Here is a 23,658-nt window from a genome sequence, read left to right on the forward strand (position 1 = left end):
TGGTTGCCCATCCGTTTCCGCGTTGACTTCAAACTGTTAATGATTACATATAAAGCCCTAAACGGTTTGGGACCTCAATATTTGGCAGACCGTCTTCTCCCACCCAGATCTACCCGAATCACCCGACATAGCCAGCAGGGACGGCTGAGGGGCCTGATGCCGAGGGAGGCCCAGAAGGAAAAAACAAGAAACTGGGGCTTCTCGGTGGTGGCCCCTTGGCTGTGGAACACTCTTCCAACCAAAATTCGGCTGGCACCCTCACTGGGTATCTTCAAAAGCCAGTTAAAAACTTGGCTATCCAAGCAGGCCTTCCCTCTAGACCAGTGGTGTCGAACTGTGGCCCTCCAGATGTTCTTGGACTTCGAGTTGAAGGCCAAGAACATCTGGAGGGCCACAGTTCGACACCACTGCTCTAGACAATTAATTTCTTTTTTTGTCATCTTGATAATGTATTTGGAATTAATCATTGTACAGTAATTGTATTCTTCTTGATTTTATATATATGACATGAACTGTCTCCGGGACTTCGCCTCTCGATTTTGCCTCGAGGTTAACGCATGAAGACTTTTACATCAGTGGATATAGCCAAAAGGCAGTGGAGGTTTGAAATCGGAGTTTTCTTTCTCCTAGATGGGCTACCTTCCAGGGCTGACGAGCCCCACCTACCCAGCATGCTCTCTAATACTGCGGAAGTATGATCTGACCCTTAAACGTTTCCTACCCCCAGGTGTATGCAATGCTAATTGGCTTTCCTATTTACCAAATTAGGGTCCAAAATAGAATTAGAATATTTCATGCGCCATTAGGCGTGCACTCCTGCTCATCCTCCTTTAAAGCTGAAACCCCTTTAAAGCTGAAACATGAGAGGTCTTACAGCTGGCCTGGCTGGTGCTCCTGTTGAGGCTCTGGTTGATGGCTGGTTCACCGCCGCTGCTAGGCCTGTAGACACGATCGCACCTAAACACCCACTCCACCACAGAGCTTGGCCAGCATCTTGGTTAAACCAGGATCTTCGAGCGATGAAGCAGTTCAGAGAACGCTAGAGCGCAAGTGGAGGAAGAACCCAATGGATCATAATTGGATAGCTGTTAGGGTCTCTGCTAAACTTTACCTGGCTAAGGTAAAGGCTGCTTGTCAAACATACCTCACTAACCAGATAAGCAAAGCCTCAAACCAGCAGGTGGAATTATTCCCTATAGTACGCAACTTATCTAGAATTGGTCTGAGTGATGGGCCTCCCCCTAGTTTTTCACTGGACCAATTTGCAGCATTTTTAAAATCTAAAGTGGATGCTATCCTCTCGCCTTTTTTAAATACAGTGAGTCAAGCAGAGATGTCCAGTGCTCCATCTTGCCCAGTGACTTTCGATTGCTTTCAGCCTGGGCCACAGCAATAATTAATGAGTCGTTCCTTGAAGGCAGGTTTCCTTCCACCCTCAAGGAGACACTCATTAGGCCCATTAGGAAGAAACCTAGTTTGGCAGCGGACGAAATTGGCAATTATAGGCCCACTGCCAATGTTTCTTTCATCAGCAAAGTGGTTGAGAGGGTGGTGGCTGACAGCTCCAGGTGCACTTGGATGAAAAAGGTGCCCTGGATCCATTTCAGTCGGGCTTCAGGCCGCGCCATGGTACAGAAACGGCATTGGTCACCCTGTATGATGACCTCCTGAGGGAGGCTGACAGGGGCAAAGTGTCTCTGTTGGTCCTCCTTGACATCTCAGCAGGTCTGCCTAGAAAGAATACCCCACCAAAACCTCTGTCGAAACATACCTGCCCTACCTTCTTCTTCAAGAAAGGGACTTGGAGCTCCTGCTCATCCTCCCTTAAAGCTGAAACCACCATTCAAAGAGGATAACGAGGAAGAGGAAATTGGTGTTTTTTTGGTTTTGGACCTTCACGTTCCCGGAAACTGCTCTGTCTCTTGCTTGCACAAAGTTTGTGGGGGTTAGTTTGTGCGGGGGGGCAGGAGGTCTGCCTTCACGGCCTGGTCAATAGCATCTCAAATATTTGAAAGGCTGTCAAACAGAGGAGGGGCAGGATCTGTTCTTGGTCATCCCAGAGAGCAGGACATGCAACCATGCACTCAAGTTAAAGGAAGCCAGATTTAATTTGAATATCCAAAAATACTGTTGGAGCAGTATGACAGTGGGATCAGTTACCTTGGGAGTTGGAGAGTGCTCCAACACTGGAGGCATTCAAGTAAAACTTAGATCATCACCTTGCCGATATGCTTTGATTGAATATCTGCACTGAGCAGGGGGTTGGACTTGATGGCCTTCTAGGCCCCTTCCGACTTCACTTTTCTATAATTCTATGATTCATTTTATATTTCACCCAAGTGTGATCCTCAGGGAAACAAGAGGTTGAGTATCTAAAGAAACTACCTTAGCCACAGAGCAATGTGAGCTATTTTTGCTCTTTGGGTGTCCTACCTGGTCAGGATGGTGTGCAGGGCTTAAATTACACAATCTGCAGTATTTTGTCCCCAAATAAGGGAATAAGTGGGTGTGACAGCCTCCTCACACGTCACAAAGGAGCTGCCACGTCACTCTCACACACACACTTTAATCACGCTGCCACCAACCATTCCTTCAACTGAGACTTCAGGCAAATGTATGATTTTTTTAAAAAAAACTTATGTTTATTGATTTTATTTATTTATTTATAATAATAAAAGGAATGGTAAATCACTGTATTAATTAAGATAATAAGCTAATCAATATAAAGTATCACACACGCATACACTCTCTCTCTCTCTCTCTCTCTCTCTCTCTCTCTCTCTCTCTCTCTCTCTCTATATATATATATATATATATATATATATATATAGCACAGTACTACACAACACGTACAAGCCCTACTCCTATCAACCCTATCCAGTCCCTAACCAGTCCCTAGCTGACTCACACCTCATTCACTCCCCCTTAAATACCTTAGCTCCACCCCCTTATGTCCCACCTCCCATCACGCTATTGGCAGATGACATAAAGCCACAGCTATGACAGGCAGCTGATGTCACCGCTACTGTAACATTACCTCCCCCCTTATAAAAGTTGTTTTGTGGGGGGAAAGCTAAGGTTCCTTTCATCCCAAAACAACTGCACATAAAACAAAACATTGCATATCACATTACCACTTACCACAACCATATTAAACACATTTATGCACAACTATATCATTTAACATATACTTACTTTCAAATAAGCAATTGCGTACTTATATACATAAACAATATTGAAATAACACATTTTATAACTTTTAAAAGTATTACAAGAATCCATATTAGTTCAACCGTCGTCGTCAGGTCTTCGGGATAAGGCGTCAGCAACACAGTTCATTGTCCCTTTGACAACCTTAACCTCAAAGTCATTGTCCTGCAAAAGGAGAGCCCACCTCATTAGTTTACTGTTCTGGGCTTTCATAGTCTTTAGCCATATAAAAGGTGAGTAGTCCTTGCACCAAATTAAGTGTCTTTTCTAGATGTAGGCCTTAACTTTCTGGATCACGTAAACGATGGCCCAACACTCTTTTCCGATGGTCGACATGTGCTTTTCTCCCTTTTGAAGTTTCTTGCTCAGGTGGGACACAGGATGCTGGTCTACGTTGCCATCACACTCCTACCCCGGTGTTAGATGCATCGGTGTAGATGATGAATTCTTTACTGAAGTCTGGAGCATGCAACACGGGGTGGTTGGTTAATGCTTCTTTTAGCTTTCCGAAAGCCCCCTCGCAGTCATGGGACCATGGAATGCGGTCATCGCTCCTTTTCTTTGTCAGCTCTGTTAACGGTGCAGCAATTTCACTAAATCTGGGGATAAATTTTCTATAGTGTCCCACCAGACCTAGGAAGGATCTTATTTTCTTCTTAGTACTGGGTCTGGGCCACTGGAGTATTGCTTCTACCTTGGCCTCTAGGGGTTTGATTATGCCTACCCCAACCATATGACCCAAGTATTTCACCTCGGGGCTTTTTAGTTGACATTTACTGGCTTTTACAGTTAACCCAGCGTCTTTCAACTTCTGCAATACTATTTCCAAGTGACATAGGTGATCCTGCCAGGTGTTGCTAAAGATCCCTATATCATCGATACATGCCAAAGTAAATGCACTGAGCCCTTGCAGAGTCTTGCCCATTAGCCTTTGAAATGTAGCAGGTGAATTTCGAAGGCCAAAACTGAGGACCCGAAATTCATACAAGCTGAAAGGGCTACAGAATACGTTTTTTTCTTGGTCCCTAGGGTCTATTCTTACTTGCCAGAACCATTTAGTTAGGTCCAAACAGGAAATGAATTTGCAACCCCCAATAGTTTCAATCAGGTTGTCAAGCCTGGGCATGGGATAAGCACCTTAGTCTTGTCACTGTTATAACTCTGTTTCTGGCACACATCAACTTTCTGACAGAAATTTCTAATTTTTTTTCCTATTCCAAGCCAGTAAAAGTTCTGGGTTATTCTCTGTTTGGTTTTATTTATACCTAAATGTGCAGTGAATATGTCTGAATGTCCCCTTTTCAAAATCATTGAACAGTATTTAGCTGGTAGAATTAACTGGCTTCTAATCTCATGTTCCCCTTTTGAAATATTCATCCGTGTTTCTCTGGATGGCAAGCCATGTTTGATCAGGAAACGTTCAGGAAATTCAGGGGATAACTCTCTCCTAGCCACTTTATCAAAACAGCCTTTTAAAGTGGGGTCTGCTAGCTGCTCTTGGGAAAATATACTTTTCTGAGGCATTTCTAGAGAAAATGCCTCAGCTTGGGGTATATTTTCATCTCTCTCTTGAAAGTCAGTAACGTTTCCAGCTGCCTCAGTTTGTTCTGGTTGTGATCGTGTAATCACTAGTGCACTCTTAACATGTTTTGAGAGGTCTGTGCCTATAAGTACTGCTGCAGGAATTTGCGATGAAACTCCAACGCGCCAATTCCCTTACCATCCTTGATAACGAATTAAAACTTCTGCTACAGGCAAAATCACTACCTCCTTCCCAATCCCTTTGATTGTCATATGCTGATTAGGAATAAAGTATTTCTGAGGTACTATATCAGAGTGACAAATTATAACCTGGGAGCAAGTGTCTCTTAAAGCTAAATGGTTGTGTTCAAATATTCTTATATTGTCACCAGCTGATTCAAATAATTGGGAATCAATTCTTATATATAGACAGTGTCTTATTTCAGCAATAGGAATATTATCGTCATAACTTGAGATCTCGCCACTAAAAGTATCAATTTTAGAGAGCTCTGCTGCCTCTGCTGTCATTTCCATGACAACAGGCTCTTCTCTAGGGGGAGCCATTTGACTATTCTGAATACAGTAAACAGACTTAGCTTTGTTTAAATTCATTTTCTGAGGTAAATTTCTTTATTTTCTTTTGTTTTAGTACACTGGGAGCAATATGGTCCCTCTCTTGGCAGTTGAAACAAATTCTTTCTCCCCATGAGCTTTTTCCAGCTAATTTTTCTTTTCCCTCCAAAATCTGGCTCTTGGCTTGGCCCTGTTCTGAAGGCTTTCCACCAAAATGGCCACCCACTTTCTGCTGGCTCTTAACTTGCCCTTGGGAATATTTAGGGTAGTCCTCCTGTTACATAACAGCACTGATGTTACCTGTCTGTCATGGGTTTGGAGGGAAAGTTCCATCCTATGGGGAGTGGAAGGCGGGACATCAGGAGGAGGGGCTGTACTGTATAAATATGTGATGCCTGTGTGGTGAGAGGAGATGCTGGGAGATGCTGAGAGACACTGGGTGTGACGAAGCAGCAGCTGGGAAGAAGAAGCTGTTGTGGGAGTCTGTGTGTCAGACAGGGTACTACTGTGTGTCAGAGTACCAACCTGATAGGTTCAGGTGTCTGTTGGTTAGCCAGAACTGATAGGTTCAGGGTCTGGGCTTCAAGTTAAGGGTTCTGGGTGAACCAAACTGTATGTTTGTATGAGTGAGAATAAGCCACGTTACTTTATTTTATACACCTGATTGTTTTATGTTCCCTGTGTGTATTTAAATAAACCTTATTCTTTTATTGTTTAAAAATCCATCCCTGGTCTGTGTGACTTCTTACAGGGAATGGTTGGTGGCAGCTTAGTGTAACTGTGTGACATATCCCGGTAGGTCTGGGTTTGTCACATTGATTGGTGTCCAGCGTGTGGGATACGACTGGTCCAGTTGTCCAGTGGTCCAGCAAAGCCTTGGCAGGTGTGCCCAGAGCAAGGGGGGTCTAGTCAGGGACAGTCTGAGGCGCGTAGGTAATCTTCTAGGTGTACCTCACGGGGAGGTGCGCTAGTAGAAGAACGTGCCAACTGGGGAGACTTAGATTAAGGTGCTCTGAGGCAGCCTAGTTTTGGCGGGAAAAAGCTGAGGCAAAACTGCGTAGCAACAGCGAGCTAGCTTGCCAGCTGAGAGGCCCAGCAGAGGGGGGTAGGCTCTGACTCGATACTGTTGCAATTTAAGTGCTGAAGAACAGCAGCAATCTCTAGGGAGAGCTGGTTCTGAGGCAAAAAGGAAAAAAGTGGTCGTTTTATTTTGAGGCTTGACTTTTTAAAGCAGCCTGTTCTGAGGGGGGATTATGCCCTTGACTCGAAGCCAAGTAGCAGACATGAGTGAAGTGAAAGACCCCCAGATTGACCAAGGTTCTGAGGATGAATTTGGCTCAGTGCAAGGTGACAGCACAGGAGAGCAGAACCCAGAACTCAGAAAGATACTCCTAGCCCAACAGCATGAACTGAGGGTGAGGGAAATGGAGGAAAGGGAAAGGGAAAGGCAAAGACAATTTGAATTGGAATTGCAGAGAGAGAAGATGGCGTTTGAATTAAGAAAACTGGAACTGATGAACCAGAACAATAATAATAATAGGGATTCTGAGGGAGGCCAATTGTCTAAAGCTGACCTGAAGAAATTCCCTGTGTACCACAAGGGAGATTGTCCTGAGGTGTTCTTTTCCTTAGTGGAAAGAGCGTTTGTGGACTTCTCAGTGAGGGAAACTGAGAAGATGACCATCATGCGATCTTTAATCAGTGGTAGCCTGGCTGAGGTTTATGCCGAGATGCCTGAGGAACTGATGAAAGATTTTGCAGAGTTTAAGAAACTGGTGTTTGCCAGACATGGGATAAATGCAGAGCAGCTGAGACAAAGATTCAGGTCCCTCACCAAGAAGCCAGAGCAGACTTTTACCCAAGTGGGGGCCCAATTGGTGAGGCTGCTTGAGAAATGGCTATCGCAGGAGGGAACAGAGACCTATGAGCAGCTTAAAGACTTGATAGCACTGGAACAGTTCTATTCAGTCCTGCATGGGGAATTGAAATTCCAGGTGAGGGAAAGGAAACCGAAATCTGTGGCAGCAGCCGCAGAGATCGCAGATTTTATTTCCCAAATAAGAAAGCCCTTGGGTGAGGGGAAATCTGTGGGTAAACCCAAAGAAATCTACAGCAAGTACTCTCAGGGACCAGGGAAAAGCCAGCAAGGGGGAGGGGCCCATGGTGAAGGGAAGCCCTCAGACATGAAACTAAGACCTCAGATTTTGGAGGGAAAACCAAAACAAGATGAGAGAGAATCAAAATACACCAGAAAATGCTATTTCTGTCAGGGAAAGGGTCATCTAATCTCAGAGTGTGAGAAATTAAAGCAGCTAAAAGGAATGGTGCCTCAGAATGCTAGTGGAACCAAGCCAAAAGCTGTGTTCTGTGTCCAGAAAGAGCAAGGCTCAGTGTCGCTGAGGGAGCCTGTTGCCATGGCTACTCAGTCTGGGACAGCTACTGCTGCTGATCAGGCTGAGGAAAATGGTCCTCTTATAGAGGTAAAGCGCTGCTTGCTGATAAAAACAGATTCTCAGTTGTTTGAGACAGCCGGGGTGGACGTAGGAATACTTGACCGTCAGTATAGGGGGCTGCGGGACACTTGTTCCCAGGTAACCCTGTGCCATCCAGATATTATTCCTAGGGAGTTTATAATCCCAAATGAGAGCATGAAGGTGGCAGGGATTGAGGGGCAGGTAATCTCTCTGCCAGTAGCAGAGGTACCTGTCAACTTTCAAGGCTGGAGGGGGGTTTGGCGGCTAGCGATTTCATCGACTCTGCCAGCAGCCGTGCTCGTGGGAAATGACCTGGCTGAACATGTGAAACGGGTGCTAGTGATTACACGCTCACAAGCCACCACAGGGACAGTTCAGGGGGGTAATGATGAGCCAGAGACGGAAGCAGAGGGGAGTTCAGAAGCTGTGGTGGAAACCTTAACCACAGACAGCAGATTTGGACAGGAGCAAAAGGCAGACGCCACTCTCCAAAAGTGTTTTGAACAGGTGACTGACGCCCAGCTAACACCTGAAACCCCAGTGAGATTTCTGGAGAAAAAGGGGATTTTATATAGAGAAACCCTGAGGAATATCTCAAAAGGGGGAGATGGGATCAGAAGTCAGCTGGTGGTACCTGAAAAGTATCGCCCCATGATCTTACAAAGGGGTCACTCTGACATGTTTGCTGCACACTTAGGGGTGAACAAAACCCAGCAGAGAATCACACAGAATTTCTACTGGCCTGACATAGGGAAGCAGATCAGGGAGTTCTGTAAACAATGTGATGTGTGTCAAAGGCAGGGGAATAACCGCGACAGGACCAAAGCAAAGTTGTGCCCTTTGCCTGTGATTGACACTCCGTTCAAATGCATAGGGGTGGATATTGTGGGACCTTTGCCCAAGGCCACAAAGAGGGGGAACAGGTTCATTCTAACAATTGTGGACCATGCCACAAGGTATCCTGAAGCCATACCCTTGACTAACATTGAAACTAACACAGTGGCCGATGCTTTGGTGGGGTATATGTCCAGGATGGGATTTGCCTCAGAGATAATCACAGATTTGGGCGCATCGTTCACATCAAAGCTCATGAAACGCTTATGGCAAATCTGTGGAATAAAGCACAAGGAAACCACTGCCTATCATCCTGAAAGTAATGGGTTAACTGAGAAGTTCAATGGGACTCTAATGCGCATGATTAGGCTTACTTGGCAGAGAATCCAAACAATTGGGACCAGAAGCTGCAATCCCTTTTGTTTGCTTATCGATCAGTGCCACAAGCCAGTACCGGGTTCAGTCCATTTGAACTTCTATTTGGGAGAAGGGTGAAAGGGCCCCTTGATTTGATCAAACAAAATTGGGAGCAGATCACCCAGGATGACCCACAAGACGTTGTGACATACATAGACACCTTGATGAATGACCTAAAGCGAAATCTAGAGCTGGCAGCAGAAAACCTGCAAGCTCAGAAGGTCAGACAGAAAACATGGTATGACCACAAAGCTAGAGAGAGGCACTTTGACCCAGGGGAGGAAGTGCTTTGGCTTAGGCCCTGCAGAGAGAACAAGCTGCAGCTCAAATGGGCAGGACCATATAGGGTCATTTCCAAGATGTCAGACCTGAACTACCTAATAGAGCAGGAGGAGAACCAAGCAAGGAGGGTGGTTCATGTGAATGCCCTAAAACCCTACTACAGAGGGGAACAGAGGGTTTTATTCGCGATAAAAGCAGCTGAGAGTGAGGAAGCTGAATTACCCTTCTGGGAGGGTAGAGGGGAAGTAAAATACAACCCAGAGGAGGTAAAGATCAGTCCTGCACTCACCCAAGACCAGCAGCAAGAACTAAAAATGCTGCTTAGTAAATATCAACAGGTGTTTTCCAACAAGCCGGGGATAGTGAAGGGAGTGATGCATCGGATCCACACAGGGGATGCACCCCCGCAGGCAGTATCCCCATACCGAGTAACGGGACCCTATAGGGACAAGGTGCGGAAGGAGCTGGACGAGATGCTGAGGGAGAACATAATCGTCCCCTCTTCTAGTCCTTGGTCCTCTCCGATAGTCCTTGTGGACAAGCCTGATGGGAGCATTAGGTTTTGTGTCGATTACAGGAAATTAAACCGTGTAACCACTCCTGATGCCTACCCAATGCCCAGGCTAGACAACCTGATTGAAACCATAGGGGGTTGTCGGTTCATCTCATCATTGGACCTGGTAAAGGGATATTGGCAATTAAGAATTGATCCCAGGGATCAAGAAAAGACTGCCTTTTGCAGCCCTTTTGGTCTCTATGAGTTTCGAGTCCTGAGCTTTGGTCTCAGAAATGCACCAGCCACATTCCAAAGGCTGATGGACCAGACCTTGGCAGGGCTCAGTGACTTTACAGTGGCCTACATTGACGACATAGGGATCTTCAGTAATACCTGGGAAGATCACCTGATACACCTGGAGTTAGTGCTGCAGAGGTTAAGTGCAGCAGGGCTAACAGTAAAGGCCAGCAAGTGTCAGCTGGGTAGCCCAGAAATAAAATACTTGGGTCACATGGTAGGGGGAGGAATGATAAAACCCCTGGAGGCCAAAATAGAAGCTGTTCGTGATTGGCCTAGACCCAACACCAAGAAAAAAGTCAAATCATTTCTTGGGTTGGTGGGCTACTACAGAAAGTTCATCCCGAGGTTTAGCGAGATTGCGGCTCCGCTGACCGATCTGACGAGGAAGAAGGCTGATGACCGCATCCCGTGGACCAGCGACTGTGAGGCGGCGTTCCAGAGGTTGAAGGAGGCGTTAACCAACTATCCTGTCCTGCGTGCTCCAGACTTCGACCGGGAGTTCATCATCTACACCGATGCGTCTAACAGCGGTGTAGGAGCAGTTCTATGCCAGGAGGATGAGAATGGTGACCAGCATCCAGTGTCCTACCTGAGTAGGAAACTTCAAAAAGGTGAGAGACATTTGGCAACTGTGGAGAAGGAGTGTTTGGCCATAGTCTACGCGATCCAGAAGGCCAAGCCTTACATCTGGGGAAGACATTTTATTCTGTGTACTGACCATTCACCATTGCAATGGTTAAAGACAATGAAAACACACAATAGCAAACTTATGAGGTGGGCTTTAAACCTACAGGACTATGACTTTGAAGTGAAGGTGGTCAGAGGGTCAGTGAACTGTGTTGCTGACGCCTTATCAAGAAGACCTGAAGAATGAAGACGGCGAAAGAACATGGACTATATGTGTATATAATGATGACAAAAGTAAAATGTACCTGGTTTTGAATTGGTTTGTATGAATAAAGGTAAATTGATGTATTGTATATGGTAAATGTTTAAAATGCCTAATTGCTATGGTTTAACTTAGAATGTAAGTATGAGTAAGTATAATATGGTATGTATAACTGTTGTTGTGTATTTTACCTAGGTTGTTTTTTGGTGAAAAGCACCTTAGCTTTCCCCCTACAAAACAACTTATAAAGAGGGGAGGTGTTACATAACAGCACTGATGTTACCTGTCTGTCATGGGTTTGGAGGGAAAGTTCCATCCTATGGGGAGTGGAAGGCGGGACATCAGGAGGAGGGGCTGTACTGTATAAATATGTGATGCCTGTGTGGTGAGAGGAGATGCTGGGAGATGCTGAGAGACACTGGGTGTGACGAAGCAGCAGCTGGGAAGAAGAAGCTGTTGTGGGAGTCTGTGTGTCAGACAGGGTACTACTGTGTGTCAGAGTACCAACCTGATAGGTTCAGGTGTCTGTTGGTTAGCCAGAACTGATAGGTTCAGGGTCTGGGCTTCAAGTTAAGGGTTCTGGGTGAACCAAACTGTATGTTTGTATGAGTGAGAATAAGCCACGTTACTTTATTTTATACACCTGATTGTTTTATGTTCCCTGTGTGTATTTAAATAAACCTTATTCTTTTATTGTTTAAAAATCCATCCCTGGTCTGTGTGACTTCTTACAGGGAATGGTTGGTGGCAGCTTAGTGTAACTGTGTGACATATCCCGGTAGGTCTGGGTTTGTCACACCTCCCATGTTTTCCTCATGTTTTTTTCCTCAGAATACAAAGGCTTTCTTATTTGTGAAATGAAATCTGCAATCTCAGCTGCTTGTTTAACGTCTGAAGGTCTCTTCTCTTGGACCAGATATTTAATTTCACCATGGAGTAAGGAATAGAACTGTTCCAATCCTATAATATTTTTAAATAGTTGAATTGTCTGTACACCCTCCTGCACTAACCACTTGTCCAAACATTTGGCTAAATTGAAATGAAGCTGTGTGTAAGGCTCATCTAATTTCTTTGACAGAGTTCTGAATTTCTGTCTCAGGTGTTCTGCATTTATGCCAAACCTAGCAAATACCATCTTTTAAAGCTCTGAATAATTGTTTATCATTCCGATTGGCATATCGGCGTAGACTTCAGCCAAAGACCCACTGGTTTGAGATCTTAAAATTATCATTTTCTCTGACTCTCTGACAGAGAAATCTGCACATGCTCTTTCAAAAAGAGTTAGGAATGCTTCTGGGTAATCTCCCTGTTTATAAGGAGGGAATTTCTTTAAATCTGTTTTTGACAACTGCCCTTCTTCAGAGTTAGAATTTCTGTTGTTGTTGTTGTTGTTATTGTTCTGGCTCATTAATTCCAGCCTCCTAATCTCAAAAGACATATGCTCTTTCTCCACAGCAATTTTCTCCCTTTCCATTTCAGCCTCCCTGTCCATTTATTCTTTCTCAAGTTCAATTTGTCTCATTCTCTCCTCCTTTTCCAGGGCAATTTTCTCCTTTTCTAATCTTTCCTCTTTTTCTAATTGCCTCATTCTGAATTCATGTGCTTGTGCCAGCTCAAATTTTCTTAGGTCTGTTAAATGTTCACCATTAAACTCATCGCCTGAACTGTCAGCCATCTCTGCAGATTTCAGTTCAATTTCAGATTTCTTACTGCGAATTAAGGGCATTTTATTCACAAAAAAGACTCTTCCCTATTTTCAAGCCTCTGTTTAAAATCACTATTTTTCCTTACTGTGCTATGGCCTGTGATATTTAGTTGCAGTGTACACCAGCTGCTCTAGCTGTGTGCTTGTAGCTGTAACTACACTTCTTTGGCGTCTCCTGCCTCTTACACTGGGCCCCTTGCCAAACTAAGGATACTTTATTATTCTGCCTTTGGCACAACTCCAAATTTTAATACAGCTCTACCCACACTTAGGTTCTGCTGTTTAAAAATGGAGATCCCTCAGCTTTGCTGCCCTTGGTCTTAGCAATGTCCCCACAGAGTTCCCCTAACTCTGGACACGCTGACCAAACCACCACAGCCACTCTCCCTCACAAAATGGACACCACAGAGCTCCTATCTCAGTTCTCCCACTCTGAAGCTTAAGCGCCTCTCCACTAGATTTGCTCCCCTTGAGTCAAATCCTAGAGAGTTACCCACGCTCTCCACTTCAGGTGACCCTAACTGAAATCTTTTGCTCTGGTCACTTTGGCCAAGGCTTTACTGGATCACTCGCATCCCAACCGCTGGACACCAGTTTTATTGTGACAGCTTCCTCACACGTCACAAAGGAGCTGCCACGTCACTCTCTCACACACACTTTAATCACGCTGCCACCAACCATTCCTTCAACTGAGACTTCAGGCAAATGTGTGATTTTTAAAATAAAAACTTGTGTTTATTGATAATAACAAAAGGAATGGTAAATCACTGTATTAATTAAAATAATAAGCTAATCAATATAAAGTATCACACACGCACACACTCTCTCACAGACCCCCTCTCTCTCTATATATATATATATAGCACAGTACTACACAATAGGTACAAGCCCTATTTTTGATACCTTTCAGCCTGTTTCGTCCGATACTGTCGCCAGGACGCTTGATCGCTGTCGTGCCACCACCTCCTCCTTGGATCCTTGCCCGGCCTGGCTAATCAAAGCAGCCAGGCCTTCAACAACAGAATGGGCTACTGTAATAATTAATCGGTCTTTCCTTGAGGGCAGATTTCCCTCTGCCCTCAAGGAAACACTCATTAGGCCCATTAGAAAGAAACCTAGTTTGGCGGCGGACGAAATTGGCAATTATAGGCCCGTCGCCAATGTTTCTTTCTTAAGCAAGGTAGTCGAGAGGGTGGTGGCTGATCAGCTTCAGGCGTTCCTGGATGAAACAGATGCCCTGGATCCATTCCAGTCGGGCTTCAGGCCGCGCCACGGAACAGAAACGGCAGGGGCAAAATGTCTCTGCTGGTCCTCCTCGATATCTCAGTGGCCTTTGATACCATTGACCACGGTATCCTCCTGGGGAGGCTCACCGAGTTGGGAATAGGTGGCCAGGCTTTCGCCTGGCTCCGTTCCTTCTTGGAGGACCGCCCCCAGAGAGTACAGCTTGGGGAGAATGTCTCGGCCCCGTGGAGCCTCAATTGTGGGGTCCCACAGGGGTCGATCATCTCCCCAATGCTGTTTAACATCTATATGAGGCCGCTGGGGCGGGTCATCAGGGGGTGTGGAGCGATGTGCCATCAATATGCGGATGACACGCAACTCTACATCTCCTTTTTTCCAACTGCAGGAGATGCCGTTCTGTCCCTTCAGCGTTGCCTGGGGACCGTATTGGAATGGATGCAGGAGAACGGGCTGAGGCTGAACCCGGACAAGACGGAAGTACTAAGGGTGGGCACTCCCACAGTTGGGGACTTGGGAAACTCCCTCACTTTTGGGGGTGTGACTCTGCCCGCCAGGGATGGGGTCCGCAGCTTGGGGATCCATCTGGACCCGGCGCTCACTATGGAATCTCAGGTGGCGTCTGTGGTCCGTACCGCTTTTTTCCATCTTAGGCGGATAGCCCAGCTGCGACCCTACCTTGATGTGGGGGCGCTTACTACCTTGGTGCATCCGCTCGTAATCTCAAGATTAGACCACTGTAATGCGCTCTACGTGGGGCTACCTTTGAGGTTGCTGCGGAAACTACAGGTGGTGCAGAATGCTGCGGCCAGATTACTTAGTGGAGTGAGAAGATTCCAACATATCTCGCCCACTCTGGCCGCACTGCATTGGCTGCCCATCCGATTCCGCATCGACTTCAAAGTGTTGATGCTTACCTATAAAGCCCTAAACGGTTTAGGACCTCGATACTTGGTGGAACGCCTTCTCCCACCAAGATCTGCCCGTGTCACTCGTGCGAGCCAGGAGGTGAGGCTGAGGAGCCTAACGCCGAGAGAGGCCCGGAAGGAGAAGACCAGAAATCGGGCCTTCTCGGCGGTGGCTCCTCGTCTCTGGAACAACTTACCTCCTGAGATTCGCGTGGCTCCCTCGCTGGACATTTTTAAGAAACAACTAAAAACATTGATGTATAGGCAGGCTTTCCCAACAGAAAACTCCTGACGATTTTTCTTTTCTTATATCTTTCTTTGATTTCTATCTTAGTCTAGGTGCAATGTTTTAAAATTATATTGTTTCTTTTATTGTAAGCCGCCTAGAGTGGGCTAATATGTCCAGATAGGCGGGATAGAAATAAAATAAATAAATAAATAAATAAATAAAAATACTCCTATCAACCCTATCCAGACCCTAATCAGTCCCTGTCTGACTCACACCTCATTCACTACCCCTTAAATACCTTAGCTCCACCCTCTTAAGTCCCACCTCCCATCACGCTATTGGCAGATGACATACAGCCACAGCTATGACAGGCAGATGATGACACCGCTACTGTAACAGTGGGAATCTAGGATTAGAAGCTTTGTCCATTTCCGCACCTTCTAAGTTTCACTCAGCCTACGGTCCAAAGGCTGGTGAAACTAGGAACTCACGTTGGCTCCTTCCCCTAGTGGCATAGCACCTTTAACAGGGTGGGAGTGGTGGAATCATTTTAGCACTTAATCTTGTTGAGTTTTAGTTTTTTGTGAAGTTTTTAGAACTTACCACAGGTTCCATCCAAAGCGGCATATGGAAGGGGATATAATTGCATTTTGGACGGCAGCTGTTCTTAAGGTTAATGAGCTCAGTGGAAACTTTCCCCCTGTGTTATTTTTGCTTAGCCAGGCAGGGCAGCAAAGATGATTAGGAATGAAGAGGACATTCCTGATATCCCATCATGCAACCCCGAGACCCCTTGCCATGGTGTCAAATCATTTGACTTTAAAGGGGGCTGTCAGTCATTCAAGTAGATGTTGTATCCTGAAAGGATTGGTACACTCCTGGAGAAGAAGGGCCCCAGCAGTGTACAAAGAGACATGGCGGGCCCAGCTGGCCTATGGGGTGTGGGAGAGTTTATGTGCTGCACCTCTAATTCTGCACACATGAATTTCACCGGTGGGGCCCGAATTAATTGGGCCCATCTTTAGGAAAGAGTTCTATTATGTCTATCCCCTGAGGCTTCTTTTCCCATTGATAAATATGCTCGATTCTTTCAGTCTTTCTCTGTCGGCTTTCAGTTGTCAAGATGTTTGCAAAATGTCTGCTTTGTAATCTCCTCCAGAATTTTCCATTAGATGGATGTCAAGCTGTCAGGGAAGAAGGGAAGCCAGAAAACAAGAGGGAAACAGAAATCTCCAGATTCTCCTGTTATTGATGTTGGTGCACTTCTGATCATCTGAAAAAATCAACAGAGAAAAAGGAAGGACAAAAGGTTCCCCGGGGAGGTAAACATTCAAGGGTGCCTCAGATGACAATAGACTTGACAAAGTCCACCCAGAGGAGAAACAAAGTGAACGCATTGAACAAGGAAAGAGCATCACAATGCAGAGTGATTGTACTTCACGTGAAACATCCCCGAGGGGTGAGAGACAGTACAAATGCCTACAGTGTGGAAAGAGCTTCAGTCACAGCAGTAACTTAAGTTCACATGAAAGAATTCACACTGGGGAGAAACCATATAAATGCATGGAATGTGGAAAGAGTTTCACTCAGAGCAGTACGTTAAGTACACATCAAAGAGCTCACACTGGGGAGAAACCATATAAATGCATGGAATGTGGAAAGAGTTTCAGTCAGAGCGGTACTCTGAGTTTCCATCAAAGAACTCACACTGGGGAGAAACCTTATAAATGCATGGAATGTGGAAAGCGTTTCAGTCACAGCGGTACTCTGAGTTCCCATCAAAGAACTCACACTGGGGAGAAACCTTATAAATGCATGGAATGTGGAAAGAGTTTCAATCAGAGCAGTGGCCTAAGTAGACATCAAAGAGTTCACACTGGGGAGAAACCATATAAATGCATGGATTGTGGAAAGAGCTTCAGTGGCAGCTATAGCCTCAGTTCCCATCAAAAAACTCATACTAGGGAGAAACCATATAAATGCATGGAATGTGGAAAGAGCTTCAGTCACAGCAGTATGTTAAGTACACATGAAAGAACTCACACTGGGGAGAAACCATATAAATGCGTGGAATGTGGAAAGAGTTTCAGTCAGAGCAGTACCCTGAGTTCCCATCAAACAACTCACACAGGGAAGAAACCATATAAATGCATGGAATGTGGAAAGAGTTTCAGTCACAGCAATAACCTCCGTTCCCATCACAGAACTCACACTGGGGAGACACCATATAAATGCATGGAATGTGGAAAGAGTTTCACTGACAGCAGTGGTCTCAGTTCCCATCAAAAATCTCACACTGGAGAGAAACCATATAAATGCATGGAATGTGGAAAGAGCTTCAGTCACAGGTCTAACTTAAGTTTACATGAAAGAATTCACACTGGTGTGAAACCATATAAATGCATGGAATGTGGAAAGAGCTTCAGACAGAGCAGTGCCCTAAGTACTCATCAAAAAACTCACACTGGGGAGAAACCATATAAATGCATGGAATGTGGAAAGAGCTTCAGTCAGAACTCTAGCCTCAGTTTCCATCAAAGAACTCACACTGGGGAGAAACCATATAAATGCATGGAATGTGGAAAGAGCTTCAGTCACAGCAGTCACTTACGTTCACATGAAAGAATTCACACTGGGGAGAAACCATATAAGTGCATGGAATGTGGAAAGAGCTTCATTCAGAGTAGTAGCCTCAGTTCCCATCAAAGAACTCACACTGGGGAGAAACCATATAAATGCATGGATTGTGGAAAGAGCTTCAGTGGCAGCTATAGCCTCAGTTCCCATCAAAAAACTCACACTAGGGAGAAACCATATAAATGCATGGACTGTGGAAAGAGCTTCTGTCACAGCCGTAACTTAAGTACGCATGAAAGAACTCACGCTGGGGAGAAACCATATAAATGCATGGAATGTGGAAAGAGTTTCACTCAGAGCGTTAACCTCAGTTACCATGAAAGAACTCACACTGGGGAGAAACCATATAAATGCATGGAATGTGGAAAGAGCTTCAGTCACAGCAATAGCCTCAGTTAGCATGAAAGGACTCACACTGGGGTGAAACCATATACAGTGAGGTCTCGACTTACGAACGGCTCGACATACGAATGTTTCGACTTACGAACAGCTCCCATAGGAATATATGGACTCGACTTATGAACTTAGATTCGAGTTACGAACTCTTTTTTTTAAAGCTAAGTCATCTTAGGTTAAAAGAAAAAAAGAAAAATATCCCCCTCTAGTGGCAGAAGGCGAAATAGCAGCTTCCTATTATTTTCTATGGACGAATAGAGCAGATACGGATTAAATGGTTTTCAGTGCATTCCTATGGGAAATGAAGATTTGACTTACCAACTTTTCGACCTGAGAACTGCCTTCCAATACAGATTAAGTTCGTAAGTCGAGTCCCCACTATAAATGCATAAAATGTGGAAAGAGTTTCAGTCAGAGCAGTATCCTTAGGTCACATCAAAAAATTCACAGTGGGGAGAGACCATATAAATACATTGAATGTGGAAAGAGCTTCAATCAGAACTGTTCCCTGACTTCACAAGAACTCATAGTGAGCCTTAAATTCATTTGCCTTTTTTGTAGCAACATCAAATTGCTGGCTCATATTTAGCTTGTGATCCACGACAATTCCCAGATCGTTCTTGTCCGTAGTTTTGCTGAGGCAGGTTTTCCCCATCTTGTAACTGTGCAATGGTTTCTTTTTCTGATGTGCAGTTCTTTGTACTTCTTGCTGAAGTTCTTTCTATTGCTTTAGGCCCAGGGCTCCAGCCCATCAAGCTCATTTTGAATTTTTTCTGTCTTCTAGTGTATTGGCTACTCCACCCAATTTTGTTATATTTGTAAATTTGATTAGCATTCCCTATATCTGCAATGACATAATTACTGAAAATGTTGAAGAGCACCTGGCCCAGGGCTGAGCCTTGGAGTACCCCACTTGTGACCTCATCCTAGTGTGAGAAGGAGTCATTAATCATCCTCCTCTGAGTATGATTTTGTAGCGAAGTATGTATCCACCTGACACTTTATCTAGGAAGGCCACACCTAGTAAGCTTGCTAATCAGGATCTCATGGGCACATGCTCAAAAACTTTACTGTATTTAACATAGAATATGTTTAGAGTATTCCCTCTGTCTATCAGGGAGCTTGTTTGTTCAGTTGTTCAGTTTTCTCTGACTCTTTGTGACCCTTGCCACAAAGAGTGGGGTCCGCAGCTTGGGGATTCATCTGGACCCAGCACTCACCATGGAGACTCAGGTGATGTTGGTGGTCCATACTACCATCTTCCATCTGTGGCAGATAGCCCGGCTGCGACCCTATCTCTATACAGGGTCACTCACTACCATGGTACATGTGCTTGTAATCTAGAGATTAGACCACTGCAATGCGCTCTATGTGATGCTGCCTTTGAGGTTGACACTAAGAAAGTCTTTGTGAAAAACTATAAGGGAAATTCCAATAGTGAGGAAAATAAAATAAAATATATTCACAAAGATTATATTGAAAAATCTAATGAGTTTCAATCCACTGACCTGTGAACATAGAGATATGTCTATAATTGAAAAGGGTTGGAACTGAATAAAACATGTTATGGGTGGTTTCATATATACACGCTCACAAGGAAGTCAGAAAGCACCCACTACAGCAACAGAAGAAAGTTGGGGGGGGGAGTTTCCTGGAGGGTTAAATTAATAATTGGTTTGAAGAGGGTTGTAAGATTATGGAAAAACCCAAGGAAAAGGAGTTTTGCCCAGGAGCAAAAGGAGAACAATAATTTGGAGGGTTGTTTAAAAGTGTCTGAAAATTGCACTCTATTTCCTGAAAATACTGAGAGAATCTGTATGGACAAAGATCTTTTAACGAAAGAAAAGTCCTTAGCAATGACAGAAACTAGCTTAAAATTAAATCCTGGAAAAGAGAAAAACTTACACGAGGTTCAGGAAACATCATGTTGGCCTGAGGTTGTGAAAATGAAATTTTTAGAGAGATGTAAATTTCATTTAGCAGAAGTAAAGCATGCTGCTTATATACCGCCTCATATCGCTTCAAGCACTCTCTGGGCGGTTTACAATTTAATTATGCAGGCTACACATTGCCTCCCCAGCAAGATGGGTACTCATTTTACTGACCTCGGAAGGATAGAAGGCTGAGTCAACCTTGAGCCGGCTACCTGGGATTTGAACCCCAGGTCATGAGCACAGTTTTAGCTGCAGTACAGTGGTTTAACCACTGTGCCACGAGTACCTAGAAAGAAACTAGGTGAATTTATGGGCGAGAAGAAAGGCGTAAACCTTGAATTTGTAAATAAAGACAAATCCAGGGATGTAAAAGAGGGTAGGAGAGTAGTTCATGTTAACATGATGAAGCTGAACTATAGAAAAGAGAACATGGTCCCAAACCGAATGAAAGAAGAGACTAGGAGGAAATATGAATTGAAATATTGGGAAGGAAGAGGTGTACTCTATGTTAGACTTCAAGGAGTATTAAGTAAATTTATTCTAGCCATAGAAAAATTAAAAGAAGCTAGAGTAAAAGATGTGATAAGGATGGCAGGATATACTCATCACTGGGAAACAAAGTCCAGAGATAAAGCCTCTCTTTTAGGAAAAAAGCTAAAAGATAAGATGCAGTGGTCAGGCAGATGTAAAGAGACTAGAAAAGTTGCAGGCTACATTAGAGAAAGGTCATAGTATCCAGAGAGGTCATCATATCCAGAGACGTCTTCGTGTCCGGAGAGGTCGTGTTGTGAGAGGTCCAGAGTTCCGGAGTGACTTCACTATCATAGCTGATGTGTCAGGATTCGAACTAGGAGCCATGCTGAGCCAAGCGGACAACAAGAAAGACCGAGCAGGTGAGAGACATTTAATTGACAACTGGAAGATTGTCGATTGATTGGACATTGCAAAGACTGAAACCCTATGTGAAGTTACAAACTGTGAAATATAAAACCAATAAACTTGCAAGAGGGAGACTGACAGAATTAGTGGAATTACCAAGTGTTACCCAGGGGTCATAATCAGCAGAGCTTCCCAGTGATGTGTAGACACAAGCACCAAACAGTCTTGATAGTAGAATACTTGTATTATTTACAGGATGTTTACAGGTATATACAGCTTAGTCCTTGTTCCAGCTCCAGTAGTCATACACGGCAGTTCCACAGAGTTACAGAGTTTAAATCAGTGTCAGAGTCTAGTAAATAGTCATATACCATGCAGTCAGTCCGGCTTTCCCAGAGTACCACTTCACCCAAGCACGTAGGTACGGCTTCCACAGGATTCTCAGGCACAGCTCCAAGACGACAGCACTCCACGACCACAGCAACATCCACAACAACCCACACTGGTGTATGCTAGGTCTCCCAGCTTTATCCCAGGGATAGCCAATCCTGGGATGTTCATACTGCTGGTACAATTCCCACAGCTGTATTAACTCTAGTTATACTTCTCTTTACAGCAGTGATCCTTACAATTACTTATGTCTTGGTTCCAAATTGCATTTAACAAGTTCCAGGTTTAGCCCAAACCTGACAATCTCCTCCAAATTGTTAAATGCTTGCATATATGTACACTTTAAATTGTTTTTGCATTATTACACATTACATTACATTTTACATTCATTTCATACCCAACATTTTACATGCATTCTCATGTTTGATTGGTCCTAGTACTTTTGTTAAAGAGTCTGCTATGTTCTTCTCAGTCTCACAATAAATTAGTTTGATCAGACCATTTTCTACACCTTCTTTTACATTCTGGTATCGAATGTCTGTGTTTTGACCTGCTCCTTATGTTTGGTGAATTTATCATATGAATTACAGCCTGGTTATCTTCATTTATGGGTATTGGCTCCTTTAAATCCATTCCTAGATCCTGGGCTAACTGTTTGTAATATATGAGGTCTGACTCTGCTGATGAAAGTGATATAAATTTCTGTCTTGCTGTTTCCCAGTTTACAATGCGTTCACCCAAATGCACAGTCATACCTGACGTGGATCTCCTTGTTACAATGTCATTGCCATAATTTGCGTCTGCATATGCTGTAATTGTTAGTTCTCCCTTGGGCTCTAAATACAACTCTTCGTTTTGGGCTTCCTTTAAATATCTTAATACCCTTTTAGCAGCTTGCCAGTGCTTCTCACTTGGCTTGCTTACATTCCTGGCCAACAAATTCACCACAATCGAAATATCTGGTCTAGACCATCTGCTTAAATATAGCAGACTACCTATTAATGATCTGTACAATTCACTGTTACAATCAGGAACTGTAACATTTTCCTTTTCAAATTCAATATTCATAGGAGTTTTAGCACCCTTACAATCTTCCATTTTATACTGTTTTAACAACTTTGCCTGGAATTTAACATTGGTGAATTCTGTACCATTATCAGTCTGAATCTGCTTCAATTTTTTGCCTGTTTTTCTCTCAACAAATTTCAACCATTTCTCAGATTCTATGTATGTTGACCCTTTGTCTTTCATTAAATAACACGATCCAAACCTTGACTTTTGGTCTTGAATTGAATGTATTTTGTTCCTCCCAAAGATGCTCTTTTAGGGCCTATTACATCTATTGACACTAAGTCTAGAATGTTGCCAACTTCTATGTTACTATGTTTCTTTACAGGAGCACATTTACTTTTTGCTTCTTGGCAGGCTTGGCAATTAATGTATTTCTCACATTTCCTTAAATTCACTCCAGTTGAATTCTCTATTGCTTTACGTAATGCCTTATAATTTGCATGTCCCAACCTTAAATCCCACAAATGTATGCATTCTTTATGAGCTTTTACATTCTCATAGACATTGTTTGCCTTAGCACTACTCAGCCTATATAGGTTGTTTCTTACATGACCTGTTAGTTTTTCATTCTTTTTTCCATTAATAACTCACTTGTTCCTATAGAATGTGCTTGTAAATCCCTCTTTTGCTAATTGGCTAACTGACAATAAATTGTGTTTTAACTTTGGCACATACAATACCTCCATTGGCATCTTTAGACATGGTAATTTTACTTTACCTTTACCTATTATTTTTCCACTTACTCCATCAGCCAACATTACTTGCTGATCACACACTGCTTTAAAATTGGATATCAGCTTTTTATCTTTGCACATGTTAGCTGTTGCCCCTGAGTCTACTATCCATTCTTCTTCTTGGTGGTTGTTTATAAATAGTCTCTGACAGGTTTGTTGCAACTTTCTCACATTGTGGTTGTTTTCTTTCCTTCTTAAATTTGCAATCTTTGGTGAGATGTCGTCTGGACCCACAGGAAAAACATCTCCTCCCAGGTTGGATATTTGCAGCTGTGACATCCTCCTTCCCATTTACACTTGGTTTGTTTCTCACAGAGGTTTTGGAGTCACGTAGTTCCTGGTTGTCTTTCCTTTTCTGCTCCTCCTCCAGAAGTCTACTGGTTACATTTAACACTGTTATTTCAGCTTGTGGTAGTACTTCCAAGTTTGCTACAAGCTGGTCATATGACTCATCAAGTGAAGAGAGTATTATAAATGCTTCCTGAATTTCAGTAAATGTGACATTAGGTCCATCAGCATTGTTTTCATGTGCTCTAA

General features: G+C 43.9%; 2 protein-coding genes across 3 annotated transcripts in view; both read left to right on the plus strand.

The window, feature by feature from the left end:
- LOC144587222 (uncharacterized) overlaps positions 1–23,658 on the plus strand; it is a 53,388-nt gene that overhangs the window by 5,931 nt on the left and 23,799 nt on the right. The window lies entirely within an intron of this gene.
- Positions 423–23,416, plus strand: LOC144587221 (uncharacterized). Its single transcript, XM_078387109.1, is given in 2 exon segments — positions 423–692; positions 16,240–23,416. A coding segment is annotated over 1 exon segment (1,740 nt). The 5' UTR covers positions 423–692; positions 16,240–16,499; the 3' UTR covers positions 18,240–23,416.

The sequence above is a fragment of the Pogona vitticeps genome, chromosome 2, assembly GCF_051106095.1.
Source record: "Pogona vitticeps strain Pit_001003342236 chromosome 2, PviZW2.1, whole genome shotgun sequence".
Lineage (NCBI taxonomy): Eukaryota > Metazoa > Chordata > Lepidosauria > Squamata > Agamidae > Pogona > Pogona vitticeps.